The 22,784-nt window shown below is 32.9% G+C and overlaps 4 protein-coding genes across 4 annotated transcripts; all 4 read left to right on the top strand.

The window, feature by feature from the left end:
* Nucleotides 1-1,199: 1,199 nt before the first annotated feature.
* LOC107626194 (fatty acyl-CoA reductase 2, chloroplastic-like) lies at nucleotides 1,200-4,601 on the top strand. The gene is made up of 9 exons (XM_016329014.3): nucleotides 1,200-1,733; nucleotides 1,827-1,930; nucleotides 2,024-2,223; nucleotides 2,308-2,408; nucleotides 2,503-2,713; nucleotides 2,855-3,016; nucleotides 3,406-3,487; nucleotides 3,620-4,017; nucleotides 4,215-4,601. The coding sequence occupies exons 1-9, from the start codon at nucleotides 1,340-1,342 to the stop codon at nucleotides 4,378-4,380; spliced, it is 1,818 nt and encodes a 605-aa protein (XP_016184500.2). The 5' UTR covers nucleotides 1,200-1,339; the 3' UTR covers nucleotides 4,381-4,601.
* Nucleotides 4,602-6,238: 1,637 nt separating this feature from the next.
* Nucleotides 6,239-12,162, top strand: LOC107627959 (putative disease resistance RPP13-like protein 1). Its single transcript, XM_088504138.1, has 6 exons — nucleotides 6,239-9,852; nucleotides 10,139-10,203; nucleotides 10,356-10,976; nucleotides 11,123-11,187; nucleotides 11,328-11,429; nucleotides 11,570-12,162. Exon 1 carries the CDS (start codon nucleotides 6,239-6,241, stop codon nucleotides 9,845-9,847), a length of 3,609 nt encoding a protein of 1,202 aa, XP_088360264.1. The 3' UTR covers nucleotides 9,848-9,852; nucleotides 10,139-10,203; nucleotides 10,356-10,976; nucleotides 11,123-11,187; nucleotides 11,328-11,429; nucleotides 11,570-12,162.
* A 1,418-nt stretch (nucleotides 12,163-13,580) lies between these two features.
* On the top strand, nucleotides 13,581-16,393 carry LOC110269088 (putative pectinesterase/pectinesterase inhibitor 40). Its single transcript, XM_021116513.2, has 2 exons — nucleotides 13,581-14,496; nucleotides 16,170-16,393. Exons 1-2 carry the CDS (start codon nucleotides 13,682-13,684, stop codon nucleotides 16,255-16,257), a joined length of 903 nt encoding a protein of 300 aa, XP_020972172.2. The 5' UTR covers nucleotides 13,581-13,681; the 3' UTR covers nucleotides 16,258-16,393.
* Nucleotides 16,394-19,058: 2,665 nt separating this feature from the next.
* Nucleotides 19,059-22,282, top strand: LOC107627958 (putative calcium-binding protein CML15). The gene is made up of 2 exons (XM_021117097.1): nucleotides 19,059-19,303; nucleotides 22,117-22,282. Exons 1-2 carry the CDS (start codon nucleotides 19,059-19,061, stop codon nucleotides 22,280-22,282), a joined length of 411 nt encoding a protein of 136 aa, XP_020972756.1.
* Nucleotides 22,283-22,784: the final 502 nt, after the last annotated feature.

The following is a 22,784-nucleotide window of genomic DNA, read 5'->3' as shown; positions in this document are numbered from 1 at the left end:
TGGATAGTTGTAATTGTGATTTTGAGTATGTCAAATATTGAGGATTGTAGGAATTGAAAAAAAAAGGGAGGAAAACTTGTCATATGATAATTATCATCTTATACACTATAGTTTTTCATATTTCTCAATTACTAGTCATTAGCATTTAGCTCCACTGATTTTGATGCGCGAGAGAGAGAGAAAAAGCACAGAGAATGCATGGTGTTGACTTAGGACATGTCACATGTGCTGTGAGACAGTGAGAATTTTTATGTCATGTATTTTCCATGTTATATCACTCTTATAGAAATCATAATTTTAATCACTTGCAACCAAACTGAGTTGGCATCATCATAAAAAGCAATTACAACAACTTTCAAATGTGTGGTAACAAAGAAAAGAAGTGTCTCTCATGAATTTCAAAAAGTCTTTAACATCTTGATTGTCTTTAAAAATACGAAAATTCTTACATGGTCCTGAGCACATTTAATGCATGCTCGAATATCAGCAACAACTACAATCACAACTATAAATATTTAGGGCTCTACATTAAATGTGTTTCAAGAACATGCAAGTATTTCTCTCGTAATATAAAAATATTTATGTTTATGACAAATGAATATTATGTTGATGTTAAATGCTAATCAACAAATTACATAACTTTATTAACAAATTTAACTGAAATTTAATAATAAATAATAATTAGTATTAACCCTGTAAAGTGGATTCTCAAGATTTGAACCTAACAAATTTGTAGCTCTCAAATCTTGAGGGGCTATTTTATCCCCTGAATTTTTGCTGAAATAACTATACTAATATAGTTTACCTGGCTATATATCCTAGGTGCACATGAAGGAGAACCAGTCAAAGTCTCACACCCTTTCTTCCTCTACATTTTCTAGTAAATAAAATACCATAGAAAACCAAAACTAACCAAAGATGAGTAATCAAACAAATGAAAGAAAGAGAGCTCTCCCGCCATCTTAGCTTTAGGTGCCTTTGTGGGAAGTGTGACAAACTGACAATGAAGCAAAAAGAGAGCTTCTTATGAAATAATAATATAGTCACATTTGATATATAAAAAAAAAAACTATATATTATAAAGGTACCTAACACTCAACACCTTCATCCTTAAATCCACCCTACCTCTCTTTCTTTTCACTTCAATGTATCAACAACATTACTCTTCTCTCATTCTCTTTGTATTGAACTGAGTTTGTTTACTTGCTTTTCTTTTTTTGGTTCAGAAAGAAATTAGCTAAGGTTTCAACCCAACAAATTTTAACTGCATTACCTTTAGTTAGTGTTAATCCTTTTGTCTTTGTTGACATTGGTTCTTGTTCAATTTTCCTAGCAAGTCATGGGGATACTGTCCCTAAGTTCTTCATCAAGTTTACTAAGTAAACTCATTGGTATGCATGAAAATAGTGAATGGCACCATGCAAGGAGGAAGAACAATGTTGTGTTCTGCCAAGGTGGTGGAAATGTGATCAAGTCTGCTGGCATGTCTTCCGTGTTAACAGAAAGATCAGCATCGTTTAGCGCTGATCACGCCACGACTCTAATGGATGCAGGAAGCTTGGTCTTGTCTCAAAATGGGAAAAGCCAGACAGATATTGTGGTGAAGGATTTGGTGCCTTATGGTGGACCAACATCCACCACATTAGTAGGATTTGAAGATGGAATAGGCATTGTCAAATTCCTAAGAGGGAAGAAGTTTTTTATTACAGGTGCAACCGGTTTTCTAGCAAAAGGTAGAGTATAAAACCCTTTTTTTTTCTAGAAATGATCTTGTTATGTATCTTAACTATGATCTATAACAGCATATGTTTTACTATTTGAACCAGTTCTTATTGAGAAGATTCTAAGAACAGAACCAGATGTTGGAAAGATTTACCTTTTGATCAAGGCAAAGAATAAGCAAGCTGCAATGGAGAGATTACAGAATGAAGTATGTTTTTTATGGAATTTTCTCTTTTTTTTCAACTTCATTGGATTTACATGTTTCTTCATCTCATTTTAAATGTTGTTTGCTTGTGATTAGATAATAAATACAGAGCTTTTCAAATGCCTTAGACAAATCCATGGAAAATCCTACAAAGCCTTTATGTTGAGCAAGCTAGTACCTGTAGTAGGCAACATTTGCGAATCGAATCTTGGACTAGATGAAGATTCTTCCAATGTTATTATGGATGAGGTAGATGTAATTGTAAATTCTGCAGCTAATACAACATTTGATGAAAGGTTAGTGCAATAATTTCGCAACAACAAGTTCCAACCATTTTAATATTGAGCTATTCATTGTAATAATTTGACTAGTATGATCAGATATGATACTGCTATCAACATAAACACCAAAGGACCGTGTCGCCTTATGAACATTGCGAAAAAATGCAAGAAGCTTAAGCTCTTTCTGCATGTTTCAACAGGTAAAAAGATAATAAGGGCCAAAAAAACAAGTAATCATCATTTGCTAATTTTTATTACATTATTAACCAAAGAAAACTTGCTTCCATTATGCAGCTTATGTCAATGGACAAAGACAAGGAAGAATTATGGAAAGACCATTTAGCATTGGAGATTGCATAGCTAGAGAAAAATCCATCTCTGAAATTCCACAAAGTTTTCTTCCAGCATTGGACATCGAAGGCGAAATAAACATGGTTTCGAATTACAATGGGAACATTGAAGACAACTTACTAGCTCAAAAGATGAGGGAGATGGGTCTAGAAAGGTATGCAGAGTCCTTTAGTTTTCTGTGTTCTCTTCATTGTTAACCAAAATAAAAAAAGTAAAAAATACTACTTTGTCACAAAATCCTTGACCATTTTTGGAATTGTTTGTCTAAATTTTTGTTATTTTGTTTTCTTAACAGGGCTAGAAGATATGGGTGGCAAGATACTTATGTGTTCACAAAAGCTATGGGAGAAATGATGATTGATAAATTGAGGGAAGATATTCCAGTTGTTGTAATTCGTCCAAGCGTTATAGAAAGCACTTTTAAAGAACCATTTCCTGGATGGATGGAAGGAAATAGGTATGTTAAATAATGGTAGGGCGAATATTTTCATATTTTCAAGAACAACCATGCTACATATACACCAAATACATAGTGGCTGATTTTTAGTGTGCACATAGCATTTTTGTTTCACGAATGTGAAAATATTTCTGTCACTTTAAAAATATTTTCAAGTGTGTTACATTTCTGAGAACAATTTTTACCTAGCATTCCACAAACATAGTCTCAGCTATATCAAATTGTTACATTCTACCTACCAAAGGCTCTGGAAGATACATGCCTAAGAAATCTATTCCCAGAAATAAGAAGGAAAAAGAAGCAATTCATCTACCAAGCACCTTTGAATAACCTAATAATAGCAATGACATTTGCATGATAGAACTAACAATTTTCTGTCAACTTTTTAGGATGATGGATCCAATAGTTCTATGCTATGGGAAAGGACAGCTAACAGGTTTCTTGGTAGATCCAAATGGGGTACTTGATGTGGTAAGTGAAACTAATATAATTGCATTATTTAATAGAATTCTTTACTTGGAAAGAAAAACACAGAAAGAATTTAATTCATAAACTCAGGTTTTCTAATAACTCAAACTAACAATGACTAATATGCTTTCATAGGTTCCATCTGACATGGTTGTTAATGCAACCTTGGCAGCAATGGCAAGACATGGAATGGATCAAAAGCGAGATATCAATGTGTATCAAATTGCTTCATCTGTAGTGAACCCTTTGGTGTTCCAAGACCTTGCAAGATTGCTCTATGAACATTATAGCTCCTCTCCATGCATTGACTCAAAGGGTAGGCCAATTCAAGTTCCATTGATGAAGTTGTTTAGCTCCACAGAGGAATTCTCTGGCCACTTATGGAGAGATGCTATTCAGAAGAGTGGACTCACAGCTATGGCCTCATCAAAGGGGAAGATGTCTCAGAAACTTGAAAATATTTGTAGAAAATCAGTGGAGCAAGCAAAGTACTTAGCCAATATTTATGAACCATACACATTTTATGGTGGAAGGTTAGATTCTAATTTAACCAACTTTATTAGATTTTATATTAGAGCTGTAATCTTTAAACATTGTCATATCCTTGTATCTGCATTATATAATGCTGTATCCCATACTTAATAATTCAAGTTTAGAAGAAAAAAAAAGTGATTAGTACTCTTTTCTAGACTAGATTAATGACATGAAACCAATTATTTCTTTGATGCAGGTTTGATAACAGTAACACAGAAAGATTAATGGAAATCATGTCTGAAGAAGAAAAAAGGGAATTTGGATTTGATGTAAAGGCAATAGATTGGAAAGATTATATCACCAATGTTCATATACCAGGTCTAAGGAGACATGTCATGAAGGGAAGGGGAATGGGTAGTTAGTGACTTACTTTGTGCTATGTAATCACCTGTCATATTCTCCAAAAACTTTTATGTATACACACTTTCCCTTGTTACCTTGAACACTATGAGAGTGTGGCAACAACTTCAACTACAAGGGAATCTCCATTATCCCATGCTGTAATTTATTGGTATAATAATCATATCTCTGTAATCTATTACTAAATAGTGTTTAATCATGCTAAAACTTTCTTGACACGTGTTACCACTCAATTGTTTTCTTTATTCTACTTCAATTTTTTTTAACAATATTAAAATGAAATGGAGTTCATAAATTGAATTTGAGTTTCCATACCTAAATGTCGATTGACCAATCTAAACAGGCACAAAAGTAAATTTAGAATCATTTTTCTTTCACAATGAAGCTTAAAAAATAGGTACATGGGTACATTTGATTTGAAAGTACATTACTTTTTTTTCATGGAATAATTTAAGCAAGTAGGACAAAGACAATAATGCAGATTACTGTATAGCTAATAAAGTAATAAGAACCATTTACATTTGGTTTTCTTAGTCAGTGGAGGAGGGGCCACATTAATTAAAACACCATAATTATCATTGATGTGATTTTTCAACATTTCTGAATAAATTTGGATTCCATTTAGAAGAATAAAAGTATCATAATTATCATTGATGTGGACCATACACTTTATGAAAGCACTCAAACATGTCACTGCTTTGGAGGAAGAAAGCAAGAAGCATCTTGTGAACTTGCCCGGAAGAGCAATAAACATTTGAAGTCAATATAATTTTGATACAAAAACTTTTATCAGTACCACATCATATACCTCATTACATGCTACTACTTGCTTACCCTTTGTGGGAAATCTGAGTTGAGTGCAAACAGAAACTACAAACCACTTCCTTGATCCATATTTTCTTGATCTTGTGAACATGGGAAATCTGAGTTGAGTCATGTAATATCACCTGCCATGTTATGCTAAAATGTTATATTATTAAATACCAAAAAAAAAATGTTATATTATTAAAGAAGAGTAAATTATATTTTTTATTCTCAAAATTTGACAAAAGTTTTAAAAATATTTATAAATTTTATTATATTTTAATTTTATCTAAAAATTTTTTGATTTGCATAGAATATATCCCTAACAGCTAATTTTTCAAAAAAAAATAAGACCAATTCGACAACAATTTTATAAGAATAACTTTTAAAATAAGCAAATTCAGCATAATTTTAATGCATTATTTTTGAATTGATCTTAAATTTTTTGAAAATTTAGCTGTCAAGAGTATATTTGGTACAAATCGAAAATTTTTTGAACAAAATTAAAACAAAATAAAATTTAAGAATATATTTAAAATTTTTGCCAAAATTCAGGATAAAAAAATATACTTTACTCTATATTCTAAAATGTTGATTATATAGATAGTATTACATAGCATACATAGTTTACCTTCTTTTCTTGGAGATTTGAGTGTATAGCAACAATTAGAACTACAAGGGGATCTTCATTATTATCCATGCTGTAGTTTGTTACTAAAATAGTTATGAATTGAATCCGTGATTTTGGTTAAATGTGGAAAGCATCAAAATTTGCTTAAACACAAATTAAACCTTTTTCTTTGCAGATTACTGTATGCAAAGCTAATAATACAACTAAGGACCATTCACATTTGATTTTCTCATCAGTTGGTGGAGGATGGTCCCCATGATGTTAAACATCATACTTATCATTTCAATACATTTGGATTCCATTTAGAAAATAAAAGTAACTTTTTCGATAAAAAAGTAAGAAATGTGTGAATGAATGTAAAAACAAAAGAAGAATTTTTGCTTCAACTTAATAATGGAAGCAAACATCACTCTATTGGCTACAGGATGCAGTGGACTATACACTTTATGAAAGCATTCAAATATGTCACTGTTTTGGAGGAAAGGACCCAGAAGCATCATGTGAACTTGTCCAGAAGACCAATAAGCATCTCAATTTTGAAGTCAATTTACAATACCATATACTTGGCTAAACTCACTGCAACCTACCACTTCCTTCTTACCATTTTGTGTTCCTCAGAATTTTTAAATTCCAGTGCAAACTACACAACTTCTCTCACCCTTACTTACTTTCTTGCTCTTGTGAACATGGCTGCATCAGTTGTTGGAGGAGCTTTCCTCTCTTCGTTTCTCAATGTTCTTTTCGACAGGCTGTCTGATCCTGAGATCATCAACATGATGCGAGGAAAGAAGGTTGACCAGAAGCTGCTTCAAAAGCTGAAGACCATTCTAAACGTGGTTGAAGCTGTGCTGAATGATGCTGAGAAGAAACAGATCACTGACTCTGCTGTCAAGAGGTGGCTCGAAGATCTCCAAGATGCTGTCTATGATGCTGATGACTTGTTGGATGAAGTCGCCACCAAAGCTGCGACTCAGAAGGATCCACCAGGTAACTTCCTGTCTCGCTTTCTCAATTTGCAAGATAGGGAGATGGTTACTAGGATTGAAGACATCATTGCTAGACTAGAAGATATTGCAAAACACAAAGATATCCTTCGTCTAGAAAAGATTGTAGCCAAGAACATGTCTGGGAGAATCGAATCAACATCTCTTGTTCAAAAGTCTGATGTATTTGTTGGTAGGGACCAAGACAGGGAGGATATAGTCAAATTGTTGTTAGATGATACTAATGATGGTGAACTATCTGTCATCCCTATCTGGGGTATGGGTGGGATCGGAAAAACTACTTTGGCTAAGTTGGTTTTTCATGATGACAAAGTGCAGCAAAAGTTTAATGTTAGAGCATGGGTTTGTGTTGGGGAAGAATTTGATGTTCTTAAAGTGACAAAGACTGTAATAGAGGAAATAACTACTAGTCCCTGTGATATGAATAGCTTAAACTCAGCTCAACAACATTTAAGGAGTAAGCTAACAGGGATGAAATTCTTGGTTGTTTTGGATGACTTTTGGAGTAACAATTACACAACTTGGGCAAATTTTCTGATTCCTTTTAGATGTGGAAGTGAGGGGAGTAAGATCCTTGTGACAACTCGTAGCGAAAAGATTGCAAACATGGTGAAAGGTTTTCATTATCAAGCCTATAATTTGAGTGCGTTGAATGATGAAGATTGTTGGGTAGTGTTTGCAAATCATGCATTTCTTTCTGGAGAGCGTCTAGCTTTTGAAAAAGTTGCCAGAGAGATTGTTAAAAAGTGCAAGGGATTACCTCTAGCTGCTCAAGCACTTGGGAGCTTATTAAGGTCCAAAGATAATGAAAAGGATTGGAAAAATGTTTTGAACAGTGAAATTTGGGAATTTTCTGAAGAGGAAATTGAAATTATTCCTGCTTTGAGGATCAGTTATTACCACCTTCCTTCGCACTTAAAACGTTGTTTTGTTTATTGTTCTTTGTATCCCAAAGACTATGAATTTGATAGAGATGAATTGGTGTTATTGTGGATGGCCGAGGGTCTTTTGCAACAGCCGAGGGGGGGAAGCACTTTAGAAGAAGTTGGCTATGAGTATTTTAGTGATTTAGCATCAAGATCATTTTTTCAACCTTCTCATAATGCTTATGAAACTTCATTTGTAATGCACGATCTCATGCATGATTTAGCAACATTCTATGGTGAAAAGTTCTATTTTAGAACCTTTGAAGTCAAGAATGTACTCAAGCACGATATCAAAACTCGTCATTTGTCATATGTTTTGCACAACAAGGATTCAGTCTCAAAGATCCTGGAAGTATGTGATAGTTTAAAGCATGCAAGGACATTGCTGCAAGTCAATTTGGATGCATATCATGAATTCTCAGAGGGAGTAGTAGTTCCTTGTGACTTACTAGAACAATTGAAGTGCTTACGAGTTTTGTCATTTAAAATTTTTTCAGATGATGAAAACTTGTTGCATCGTTCAATTGGTGAATTGATCCATTTGTGTTATTTGGATCTTTCAGACACATCCATGGTGACTTTGCCCGAGTCTTTAAGTTGCTTGTACAATTTACAAACCTTGAAGTTGAGAAACTGTAGAAATCTTAAAAAGCTTCCTAGCAAGATGCAAAATCTTGTGAATTTGCGTCATCTTGATATTTTTGGCTCTATTTCGGTGGAAGAGATGCCAAAAAAGATGAGCAAATTAAAAGATTTGCAATTTTTAAGTGACTATATTGCGGGCAAACATGAAGAGAATGGGTTCGTAGAATTGGGAGAGCTAGCACATCTTCATGGCTCATTTTGTCTTAAGAAACTAGAGAATGTTAAGAATAGTGTTGAAGCATCGAATGCAAGGATGGATGAAAAAATACACCTGAATGCTTTGGAGTTGTGGTGGTCATCATTTGAAAAAAGTGAGGTTTGTGATTCCCAAAGTGAAAAAGATGTACTTGACAAATTACGTCCTCACAAAGACTTGAAGATGCTAAGCTTATGGGGTTACAGAGGTACGATGTTTCCGGATTGGGTAGGGCAGTGTTCGTACCACAACATGACTTCGTTGGAGATGAGGGGATGCAGGAATTGTTGGGTGCTTCCTTCACTTGGACAGTTACCCGCTCTAACGAGATTGGAGATTTCAGGATTTGATATGGTGAAGAAGATTGGTGGGTCATTCTATAAGGGTGATGGAACTCATCAGCATCAGGAGACACCCTTCCGATCCCTTAAATCTCTGCATTTTGATGATATGCGTTGCTGGGAGGAATGGGAGTCATATGAATGTGATGATGATGATGATGCACCATTTCCGAAACTTGAGACACTTGAGATATGGGATTGTCCTAAGTTAAGAGGAGATTTGCCCACTTTCCTTCCGTCTTTGAAATCACTCCACATTAGAGGATGCGAGGAGATTGGTTGTTATCTGCCAAGAGCTCCCATGATACGCTCATTAATAATATCTGGCAAACAGGAAGCAAGAATGCGGGAGCTACCACTTTCCATGTTGGAGAGACTATGGGTTAATGGAGAGCAGCAGGTGGAGTATGTGTTTGAGGCCATGACCCACACCCAACCAACCTCTCTCAAAGAGCTAGGCATCTCAAATTGCTCATCAGCCATATCATTTCCAGGAGATGCTTTGCCCCCTTCATTGAAACAGTTGCGGATCAATAACTGCAAGAATGTAGAATTCCCAATGCAACACCAACAACATCACTCACTAACGAGTCTTCAAATAGACAACAGCTTCGATTCACTTAGATCCTTCGCGTTGCCAGCGTTCCCAACTCTTTGCTTACTGAGAATGGCAAGATGTGAAAATTTGACATCTCTGGAGGTGTCACAGTCACAGTCCCTCCTATACTTAACAATTTCAGGTTGCCCTAAGCTGGAGAACATAATAAGGCTGCCTGCCTCTTTAAGTGCACTCAGAATCTTCGAATGTCCATTGTTGGGTGAAGTCATAGAGAGGAAGGACCCCCACATTTGGCCATCCATTTCCCACATCCCTGAAATATATGTTGATAGGAGACGGATTGGCAATGACTCAACATCTTAAAAGAGGTAAATCTTTTGCTATCTCTCTATATCCCAAACCCACTTCATCTTCTCCAACATCGTATTCATTCTCTCCTACATAATCTTACTTTCATTTCCAAATTTCTATACCTCATTCAAATTCTGTGTCTCCTACTCTTTTGCGGAAAACACAAAACTGATTCCTCTCTTTTCATACTGTTCATCACCACTCTACTCAATGCCTACTTTTGGGAACTTATAGTATGGGTATACAATTTCCATTTTGGTCTTTTTTTTCCCTAATTTCTTCTTCTTTGTTCTTCATGTATAGGGACATTGAATGATTCTACTGGGACTTATCAATTTAATGCAGTTCGGTTGTGCACCTCCGTTCTTGTAAGGATGCTCCTCTGTCTCTAACATCTCTCTATTGAAGATTGTTTTGTTAATTCAAGGATCATACCTTGAGAATGATGAAATCTTTCCCTTCCATTTTTTACCTTTTCTATTAATGCTTTTTCTTCTTCTTTTTTTCTTACTTCAATCAGCTACTTTTGCACCATGCCTTGTCTTACACCCAAATGGAACGCCGTTCATTACCTTTCTTGGTGTTGGAGAAAGTAGTAATTAATGGAGAGCAGCAGGTGGAGTATGTGTTTGAGGCCATGACCCACACCCAACCAACCTCACTCAGAGAGTTAAGCATCTCAAACTGCTCAACAGCCATATCATTTCCAGGGGATTCTTTGCCCCCTTCATTGAAAGAGCTGTACATCATAGATTGCAAGAATGTAGAATTCCCAATGCAACACCAACAACATCACTCGCTACAGGGATTAGAAATACACAACAGCTGTGATTCGCTTACATCCTTCGCATTCCCACCGTTCCCAAATCTCCAGTCTCTCACAATCGCAAGACATGAAAATTTGACATCTCTGGAGCTGTCACAGTCACAGTCCCTCCTATACTTAATAATTTCAGGTTGCCCTAAGCTGGAGAACATAATAAGATTGCCTGGCTCTTTAAGACAACTCAGAATCAGTGAATGTGGGTTGTTGGGTGAAGGCATAGAGAGGAAGGACCCCCACATTTGGCCATCCATTTCCCACATCCCCGTAATATTTGTTGATGAGAAACTGATTCAATGAGTCAACATCTTAAAAGAGGTAACTCTTTTGCTATCTCTCTATATCCCAAACCCACTTCATCTTCTCCTACATCATATTCATTCTCTCCTACTTAATCTTACTTTTATTTCCAAATTTTGATCCTTTTTATTCCTAATTTCTTCTTCTTTGTTCTTCATGTATAGGGACATTTAATGATTCTTCTGGGACTTGTCAATTTAATGCAGTTCGGTTGTGCACCTCCATTCTTGTAAGGATGCTTCTCTGTCTATTGAAGCTTGTTTTGTTAATTCAAGGATCATACCTTGAGAATGATGAAATCTTTCCCTTCCATTTTTTACCTTTTCTATTTTAATGGTTTTTCTTCTTTTTTTTTCTTATTTCAATTAGCTACTTTTGCACCATGCCTTGTCCTACACCCAAATGGAAGGCCTTTCATTACCTTTCTTCCTGTTGCTCCTGCTTGCTTGCCCGTGCCCTTTGTTGGATTTGGTATAAGTTTATTTTCTTATTATTAATTCTGTTGAATTAAGAAACTAATAAACTCTGTGATCCCAAACATTTATGATTTGAGTTAATGTGTGCTAAGCAAAAATTGTATGAGTTGTTCTAATGTGTTTGTTTCGGTGCAGCAAGAAACAAATTGAAGTGAAGTTGGAGTAGGCTCAATTTGGAGAGCAAGGGAACCAGGTCAAGAATGATTTCACGAGGTGTGGTCTCTGCATCCATACAAAAGCTGAATTCATGGAAGACACCATCCTCATACAAAATCAAAAGTAGAAGTAGATGATGTAGAACAGAATTTCGCTAAGACCGATAGATCAATCAAAATGCAACAAGAGCACCTTCAATGATAAGGATACAGTTGGAGCAGCCTGTCAAAAATAGGCAGAAAGTGTACAAACTTGCAATGTTAAAAGAAAAAAGAGTTTTCATGTCTTCATCATTTCATTCTATTTTAGGATAGCTGATATGAGTTATTCTATTTATAAGAAAGAGAAAGCTTAGAAAGTGAGTATCAATTTCTGTCATGCTAGGATGTGAAAACATCAAGAAAAAGCCATGAGTGGCATTTGAGAAATTTGTTTTTGTATTTGGCTTGAATTGGTATTTGTAACTTGAATTTGTTTATAGTGAAAAGTTCTACCATTTGTTGTGGTGGAGACTGGATGTAGATCCCATTTTGGGATTGAACCAGGATATATCGAGATGTTCATCTTCTCTATTACAGCTTTCATTCACAATATCATTATAACTGTCATTTGCATATTTTCTGCAAAATCATGCGATAATTTTATAAAATATCTCTATCTAATAAAATAAAATTTTAAGCACCAGCTGCCTTTTTCTTTTTGGGCAAATGAAGATGCATTGAGAAAGTTATTATGTTATAAATATGAAGTGCATAGGGCAAAGATTGTGGTAGCAGCAATTTTTGCATGTTAGTACTAAGCAAAGATTAGGCTGAGTTTGGTAATTCTGGTATGGCTGTTATAGGTTAGTTGCGGTTTATAGATTATTTTCTATGTTCTGTATGTAACAGCATAGTACTATAGGTTGATATATAAGCATTAGTGTTATTAATTTTTATTGACATAGAATTGTAATTGTAATTCACTCTCATCAGTAAATTTGTTTTTGTATTTGGCTTGAATTGATAATTGTAACTTGAATTTGTTGAGAGTGGAAAATTCTACATTTTTTGTGATGGAGACTGAATGTAGATCCTACTGTTGGAATTGAACCAGAATATATCGTGATCTTCTCTATTATAGCTTTCATTCAAAATATCATTAAAAATGTTATCTGCAAATCATGTAAAATTGTAAACACTAGCATTTTTTTTAACAAATGAAGATGCATTCAGAATGTTGCTATGTTACGAATATGAAGTGCTTAGGGCAAAAATTGTGGTAGTAGGAGGTTAATTATTATAGTATTCCTCTTCTATTTTGTGTGTGACTGTGACAGCATAGTACTACTACTACAGGTCGATATATAGCATTCCTCTTCTACTTTCAATCCCTTCAATTCTCCTTTCTTTCTCCATTTTCTGATGTTTTTTTTCTTACTTTCAGTCTCTTAAACTATAATTTTGTGTAGGATTGTTGCACTACAAAAGTAAAATAATAAAATTTACAATAGATAGAAACAAAGTTGAAAATCAAATCATATGCTTTGGGTGCAAATTTCATTCCATTCCATAGCTGCATAGCTGCAACACTTAAACCAGGAGCCAAAATGATTAAAAGGTGTCACACATAATCACACATTCCATCCTTTTAAGAGCCATTAATTTAGACAGCATTTAAAATCCATGCCACATTATGATCCTATTTGACAAAACTAATATAAATTGAAAAAGGGTCAAATTTCATGCCATCTCTCTGACATAATCTACACAAAAATTCAAACTCAAACAACACATTTCCATTTTTTCTTTTTTAACATCAAATGCTATGCTCAACTTTACACACAAAAGCATGATATTCTTCTCTCTTTATATTTTGAGTGTGTATAAGTAAAATGAGTTCAAATACTGTTTTTCTTTTTTCATTTTTACAATAACCCAAAACCACCCTATTTATTCCCCATATTCCCATATATATAGCACCCTACACAACCACACATTCACACCCTTAACCAAAGCTTCTACTACACCACTTCTATTTTTCCTCTTAAGCCCTTTACAATGAACAGCCTCAAAAAATCACCATGTTTTCCCTTTATACCAATCCTATTCCATGATTTTTGCACTGATCCTTTTAGCTACACATCTCAATTATTTCATTGAAACCCCAAATTTCAAATCAACAACACAACAAGAAGGGAAAAAACATCTCCATTTCCAAAACCATATCCAATTAGTAGCACATTCAAAATGCAAAGGAACACTCTACCCTGATCTCTGTGTCTCAACCTTATCCACATTCCCAAACCTTGAAACAAGAACAATGCCACAAATAATCTCCAAAGTAGTCAACCACACAGTCCATGAAGTCAAATCTTCATCCAACAACTGCACCACCATAATCAAGAATCTCCAAAACACTCTCAACACAATTGAGAAAAGAGCCTTAGATGATTGTCTCAAACTCTTTGATGACACCATAGTAGAACTCAACACCACCATTCTTGATCTCTCAAAAAATCCATCATCATCATCATCATCATCTTCCAACCAAGATTTGCAAACTCTACTAAGTGGGGCAATGACAAATTTGTACACTTGTCTTGATGGTTTCTCACAAAGCAAAAATGGGAATGCTGTGAGAGGGTTGATAGAGGAGAAAGTGATTGAGATATCACATCATGTTAGTAACTCATTGGCAATGTTGAAGAAAGTGAAGACAAGTTTGAAGAAAGAAGAAGTGTCTGCTGAATATGGAACAATGAAGAAAGGGTTCCCTTCATGGGTTTCTGCTAAGGATAGGAAGCTTCTAGAAGGTGGAAATGTGAATGAAACTAAGATTGATGTTGTTGTGGCTAAAGATGGTTCTGGAAATTTTACTACTATTGGTGAAGCTGTAGCTGTGGCTCCTAATTCCACCACAACCAGGTATATATTATATTATTAAAATTATTTTATACTATATTTAAAGAAAATCATTCATTCCTTTCACTCATTGCATTACATTTTCAGCAAAATCTCATATGAATGATCATTTATAAGAGCTTCGAAGCTGATTTAGCTAAGAAAAATGGCAAGTGTATTTATTTTATTTTGTATATTAAATTAGCACAACTTAAAAATTAACTGCTCTTTTTTTATAACGGCATATTGGACTCTACTAAATATATAAGAATAATGCACTTTATTTACTAATATTTTTATTTTGAAGAATGAAATTAAAATGCAGTAATCAAACTTCTTATCCTTTACTTAATTCAACTTTGACTCATTGTTACACCAATTATGGCTTCTAAAAATTTAACCACATTTTTTAATTTCAAATAACAGAATATGTTTATTTAGTATATAACAATAGATGAATCTAGCCTAATATATCTTTATCTCAAAGTACAAAAAGAATCTTAGGTGTAGAAAAGTACATACAATAAGTGTAATAATAATGCCTTGTTAACATGTTATGATTTAGTTAACATTTTGTTAATTATTAAGTGTGATTATATATACTAGAGTGAGACCCGCGCAATGCGCGGAGAGGTAGATTATTTATACTATATAGTATATTTTAAAAAATGTTATATTAAAAATATTTTAGAGAACATATTATAAATAAATTTTGAATTTATTTATTTTTAAAAAAGACAGGTTATTTATATTAGAGTTATACAAAATTGCATTTTTTTTTATTTTTCGATGGCTACACTTTGTCTTTTCTTGTGGTTTTTTTGTTTGTAAATAATGAAAAAAATAAATGAATGAGAATGAAAAATATATAAAAATGTTATATTAAATTTAAAGAATTTTTGACAATTAGTATAAGAGATTAAGAAATAAAGGGTAGTAAGAGTTTTAATATGTATAAGTTGTAGAATTTGAATATTTGTAACTGAAATTTTTTATAATTATTATTATTATGACACTTTTAATGTATGTTTATTGCATTTAATTAGTACTTAATGTTTCAATTGAATAATAATAGATAAGAATTTTTATTTTAATTTTTTAAAACATTTTACTAAATAGTGATGATGAGTTTGGAAAACTCTAATTTAATTTTGATGATGAACAAACATTATTAAAATATTTAATTACAAAATTATTAATTTGATTTTCATTTAACATATGTTAATTAATAATTTTGTGATACAGGATTAATATTGGGCCGAAAAATATAATTGTTACAGGCCCAAAAACAAGATACACATTCAGCCTTGTTGAATGTCTCTATATGGCTGAATTGTTTATTGTGCTACTTGGGCCAAATTGATCCATTATTGTTCCAAAACCCAACTATGATCTATGTTAAGTGATCCAATACTAGATCCAAAAATTCATCAGGAAAGCAAATATTATCATTTGCCTTTTGCCTCCAACAGATTCCATTTTTCATTAAGGATGGATTTCAAAATTTAACTTGGTAGCATTGGAAACATAAATGAGAGAGATAATATGAGTGACATGATTGATTTGATTAATGCAGCACGCCACTCAAGCAAGGGAAGTAAAAACAATCCCATTAATTTGTTTCATTTCAATTAATTGCTTTTACTTTAACTCTACATTCTCTCATCTTTCCTTCTTCTCTTTCGGTCTTTAACCAGCAACCATGGAAGCTACATCTACACACCGAAGAAAAAGAGAAGAAGAAGCACACCTAAAGACCATCACAATGATGGCAAGAAAACATAAAAAATGTAGTGGCTGAGAATCTTATCACTTGTAGTAAGATTTTGTGATGAGATCTTAGCTTCTCCATACCAAAAATGGAAGAAGGAGATTCGGCCAGCAAGGAGAAAATCTTGGAGGGATGGCTTGTCTCTGATTCTGCTCAACCACTACAGGAAGTAGCTAGAGTGGCGAAGTGATGGAGAAGGCAGAGATTGGAGCAGATGAAGCTATAATCATCATGAAGCATCAAGGGCCAGAAATCCATCTTGGAGAGCAAGCCAAGGATGGAGCGCTCGGATTGATGAAGAGTGATGACCAAGGAAGAACTAGAGGTAATTGCATGTTGGGTTTTGCATGAGTTACCTCTTCTCTCTCTTTGGCCGAACCGATTTCTTGAAGAAGAATAAGAAGTTGGCTTAGTTGTTGGTTCAACTGTGGAGGCTTCCCTCTTCTATAAAAAGGGTGAACAACCACAGTTTGATTCAAGGAGTAAGATTTGAGAGTGCAAGGCATAGAAGTCTCAGAGCTACCTAAGCTAGCAATTTTTCTTCTCCTTCAATATATTCTGTTTAGTATTTTTCTGTTTAATTTTGTCATGTCTTGAGTCTCATGGAAAAAGGCAAACAGTGAGGTTTGTATGAAAGAGCCATAGAGCGGAAAAAGGCAGAGAGTGCAAAATTAAAAGAAAAAGCCATAGATGTCCTTAGAGTTTCTTTGTTCATCTATGTTGTGTTTCATGATTCTGTGGGAATCTCCTTGTAAGTTGGGTTAGCACTTTACAGTCGGTAATCAAGAAGATTATAGTAAAATTCCATCATTGTTGTGATGGAGACTGGATGTAGGCTGCACTGCACTTAGCAACTGAACAAAGATATATCTGGGTGTAATTTTCTCTTTGTTCTACTCCATTTCTATTTCTACTGCACAGGAGCTAAAACCGAAAAATATCTCGTGCCAAGTGACGAGACAAAAATAAAAAGTCTCGTGGTTAGGGACGAGACAAAAATCAAAAAGTCTCCTCAAAGACCAGCAAGTGTTCAGAAAGAAACTGGGGGCTAAGATTCAACCCCCTTCTCTTAGCCACTGAAAACCATCAAGTGATTAGTTAATTTTCATCTAGCAATTTTAGGTATTAACTCTTTCGGTCTGTCATGACCACTGTAAATCCTTCTACAATAAAGAGAATAAGACATGGTCAAAGAATGATAATCTATTCCAAGTAAATTGTGAAAGCAATGCTACACATGTGGAATAACAATTTGAAAAAGAGGAACACGTAAATATAAATTGTGGAAGAAGTACTCCACATGTAAAATAACAATTTATAATTTGATGATGAAATATTGTAATCGATAGTATATAGGAAGCAATAATTTTAAATGCACATTAATTTTGGTTGTGACTGTTGGACAGAACCGTTTATAAAAGAGGAATACATAAACTTGTGCTACTTGCAATGAGTTCACAATTAAAATGTTATTATTTATAACAAATAAATAGGGCTATTGAAAATGATATTGAACAATGAGAAGAGTAAACGGCAAAGTTGAAAATCTTTAGGAAGATACCTGGGACAAATTTCCTATGTTGGCGGTGTTGAATGGTGACGTTGGTCTACTGAGACCCAGAATCGAGCTCTGGCAGAGAAACCGCAAGAGGAGGAATGGAGTTTGTCCTAGTTTCTGTAATTTATGCAATGCGGCTCCGCCGGAGATGGATATCGCGATGTACAATTTGTTTTGAGGAAAAAATAATGGCTCATGGGACCGGAAGAGGATGGAGGAAATAGGATGGGACCGGAAGAAGATGGAGGAAATAAGATTTTGGTACGGAGAGGTGCTAAGAGGGTGAGGATTTGAGAAAGGTAATAAGCTCTTTGGTTTTGAGAGCTTTTTGTTGGGTTAAATGTTAATTTGTATTTTTGTTGTTTTAGAAATAAGGATTGATTTGGAAAAAGTTAATTTGTTGGTTTTTATTGTGTTTTTAGTTGTTTTTTGTGTTTTTTTATGTGAAAATAAAAGTTGATTTGGCAAGATTTGAGTGGTGGATTCTAAAACTTTGCCAAGTAAGCGTTGGTGCTGACATGGCGTTAGGAGAAGAGGAGAAATAACTTAGAAGCAATGTGGGTAAACCTATGTACCTACTTTTATATATTAAGAATAGATTAGGTTTGCGGTTCCGCTAGATAACCAACTAAGGTCCAGCCAACTTCTGCCAACTTTTTAATGGACTAGACTTTGAAGTCCGTCTTAATAAAGGTAAGTTGATATATGTAGATATTTCTTCTGCTAAGCATTATGATATTTTTTTCATACTAAATAGATATTTTTTAATGTACTTTTCAAATTTTTTATATTACAAATGTGGATATTTCTAATTTTTTTAAGAATTATATGTTTTTTTTTAAATCCTATAACTAAATATTTTTTTGTTAAACATTAGGATATTTTTTTATATATTAAATAGATATTTTTTTTATATATTTTTACAATTATTCAAAAGCAGCTCGTGCTCCACACCACTCCTTCTTCCATATTAGCCTATGACTTTGATACCACCACAAAAATAGAATTCAAAACAATGTCCTGAAAAAAGAATTATATATACACAAACAAATTCAAAATTGAAAATTATGGTGGGTGGTATTTGGGTGATTAAAAGTGAGGACACTCACTTTTTTTCATTCAAATCCTAACCTAATGTCATCAATTTTCATTTCATAAATCTACATGATGATTTGGTGTATACATAAGTAAGATTGAATCTATTTCCTTAATAGAATAATCGCTTCAAGGAAATTGAAATGATCATTGTAACCAAAAATGGCATCAGAATACAAAGATCAACTCGGTTGTTTACTTGAAATTTTTTCAAGATTCGACATGGACAACGACGGTAGCTTAACGATTCTAGAACTCGCCGCGCTCTTGCGTTTTCTAGGGATCAATCCCATGGGGAACCAGATCCACTTGTTGTGGACGAACATGGAGGTTAACGGCAATGGCTACGTCGAATTGGAAGCGGCGGTGGAGTCGGTGCCGAGACCGAAGACCATGCCGGACTTGACGTACTCAACGACTTTGTCAACGGCAAACTTCTTGAGGTCGTCTTATGTGAGGGGAGGGATGGAGAGGGTCTGACGAGAAAAAAAATTTGTGAGTGTCGTTGTTGAGATGTGTAGGTTAATATGGAAGAGAAAGAAAACGTTTTTATAGTTTTTAATTATGTTTACTTAATCAATTTTTAATTATTTAAATTTTGAATTTAAAAAATTTAAAATTAATTATTAATAATTATAATTAATTGAGTTGTTCAAATTCTTATCTAATTACACACTTGTATAATTAATTGAGTTGTTCAATTCTTACCTAATTAGACACTTGATTGTCTATACTTTTCCATTAGGTTTGTGATATACATAAAAAGTGGAGCATTCACTTCGAGAATGTGGAAGTAATTAGAAAGAAGACTAATTTGATGTTTATTGGAGATGGCATTGGAAGGACCATTGTCAAGGCAAGTAGGAATGTTGTTGATGGCTGGACCACTTTTCAATCAGCTACCGTTGGTAACCATTTTTCTACTTTAATTTCTTCTATTTATTAATTATTTCAGTTTTTTATTAATTTTTTGTAGAGTGAAGTATTAAAAATATTTACTAACGACTAAGTTGCATGGTGGTAAAATAATTTTTAGATTTTTCTTTAAAATTGTTAGTTACAAAAAAGTTTAATTATTCTAGTAGTTCCTATAATTTTATTAAATTTATAATTAAGTTTTTATATATTTTTTTAAATTGAATTCTTATAGATTATATTACTTTTAATTTTATAATTAGATTATTCTTAGTGTAAAAAATATTAGAGTCAGTTAATTAAATATTTCTTCACAAATTGAAGGTATTCATAATTAAAAATCTAATTAGATTTTTGACCGCATGTATTTTAGGAGAAATCTTCTATTAATTTTAATGTTTTTGACATGAAAATAATCTAATTATAAAATTAAAAGCAATATAAGGACCCAATTAAAAAAAAAGTATATAAATAATTAAAAATTTAGTAAAACGATAGAGATCAATAGAATAATTAAATCTTATAAAAATTCATATATATTGTTAAAAATTTATTAATATTTGGTAGGTTTAGTTTTATTTTTTTATAATTCACCCTTATTCAAGTTGCCATGCTTTTGTTGTCTCTTCTATATTTTTTTTAAAAAATTGTTCCCTATTTAATTTGTCTTTAACATAACAGCCACACCTCCTCATAATAATAAACCAATTTTCAAACTTTAATAAGCCATTTCATGAATCTCACTTGTGATTAATGACAAGGGCCTGCACCAGTTTTTGTTTTCTTCCCTTTAATTTTTTAATTATTGTATAAAGAGTTATGCTAGGTGTACATCAAAATTAGCCACCAAAGTCAGTCACCAGTATAAAATATATGTTGGAATATAAATATACATTAAAAATAAACTAAACTACACATATATTTATACATAAATACATTAGTGGCTGATTTTGGTGTACAAATAACATTTTTGTTGTATAAAATATATATGAAATAATTCGCACCAATATGTATGTCTCATATCCAATAATGAACTAAATATAGATTTATGAAAATGATCATAAATTAATAATGAGCTCACATGTTATCTCAACAATGATACTGAAATCCTTGATTTTGGTTGATGAACTTTTATAGTAAAACAAATTGTTGAGAAATTATTTTAAATAATATATTGGTTTGAACTCTGAACATATATACACGGGCACCATTGGGTTTCTCAAAGGCATCTTGCAAAATTATAATAAGATATAAATTATTGATATTTCAAAATCTTATGAACATTATATCAAAATCTTAAGAAGTTAATTAAATTTTGCATGGAAAGAAATTTCCTGTTATATAATTTATTTACAACAATAAAATCCTCTCTTTTGAATCTAGAAACAACACATGATAAATAATAATAGAGGGTTCTATAGTTTCAATAACCCAGCTTATTATAGGTAGAGCCTAGAAAGTAAAATGCTACATATCTTTTATTGTGGGACACTTCATCACTTGCTTAAAATTTAGAGAAATAATATAACCACGAAAAGTCTAAAGGAAAAAAAGGCTATGCCCTTTTAAAATTATAGGCTATATGGTCCATATGATTCCATGCATAGTATAGTATAGATGTACAAAATTTCCCTGCCAATCATTACATAATAAAACACCATTAGATTAGATTATATATATATTGCGTAGGATAATTAACAATAATATTTGGTAGACAAAAAAATTAGTTAAAACAGTCAATTTATTTTATGTAATATTTATTAATTATTATTATTATAATTAATAAATACTGAATAAAGTAAGTTTAGAATATTTTTTATTTTTTTAGCATTATCGGATAATTAAATTATAAAAGGCAAACTTTTATGAGGGTGAGACATTTCTTTGTTCATGGTCATTTAATCTACTTCATCAACAATGAGTAAAATGTTAACAAATTTTGCTTTAATAGTACCAGGTTATGACATATATATTGACCCACACACGTTCTACCTAGCTGTGTTATGTGCCTTAGGTCACACGTTATATATTATCTTTAGCTGACAAAACATAAAAATAAAATAAAAATAAGTTAAAAGAAAAATAATTACCTCTTTATGGTGGAACGTTAGATTCTAATTTAACCAACTTTATTAGATGTTATACTAGAGCTGTAATTTTTAAACATTGTCATATCCTTATACCTGCATTATATCATGCTGTATCCCATACTTAATAATTCAAGTTTAGAGGAAAAAATCAAAGTGATTAGTACTCTTTTCTAGACTAGATTAATGACATGAAACCAATTATTTCTTTAATGCAGGTTTGATAACAGTAACACAGAAAGATTAATGGAAATCATGTCTGAAGAAGAAAAAAGGGAATTTGGATTTGATGTAAAGGCAATAGATTGGAAAGATTATATCACCAATGTTCATATACCAGGTCTAAGGAGACATGTCATGAAGGGAAGGGGAATGGGTAGTTAGTGACTTACTTTGTGCTATGTAATCACCTGTCATATTCTCCAAAAACTTTTATGTATACACACTTTCCCTTGTTACCTTGAACACACTGAGAGTGTGGTAACAAGTTCAACTACAAGGGAATCTTCATTATCCCATGCTGTAATTTATTGGTATAATAATCATATTTCTGTAATCTATTACTAAATAGAGTGTTTAATCTTGTTAAGCCTTCTTGACATTTGTTACCAATCAATTTTTATCTTTATTCCATATTATTTTATTTAACAATATTAAACTAAAAATTGACAAATCAGTTTGAGTTTCCTAACCCAAATTTTGAGTGACCAAACAGGCCTCATCATCAGTTTCAAAGTTGTAAAATGTTATAAAAAAATTATTTGAATACAGATCATGTTACATAATACTAAATAATATCATTTAAGAATACAAATATTGGAAGAAACCAATGAGAGCACTGAAACATGTCATTGTTTTCCAGGAAGAGAGCATGAAGCATCATGTG

Source organism: Arachis ipaensis, chromosome B2, assembly GCF_059453495.1.
Source record: "Arachis ipaensis isolate K30076 ecotype BB chromosome B2, ASM5945349v1, whole genome shotgun sequence".
NCBI lineage: Eukaryota > Viridiplantae > Streptophyta > Magnoliopsida > Fabales > Fabaceae > Arachis > Arachis ipaensis.
The sequence above is the reverse complement of the archived record's forward strand: the minus strand, read 5'-3'. Positions and strand labels throughout refer to the sequence as shown.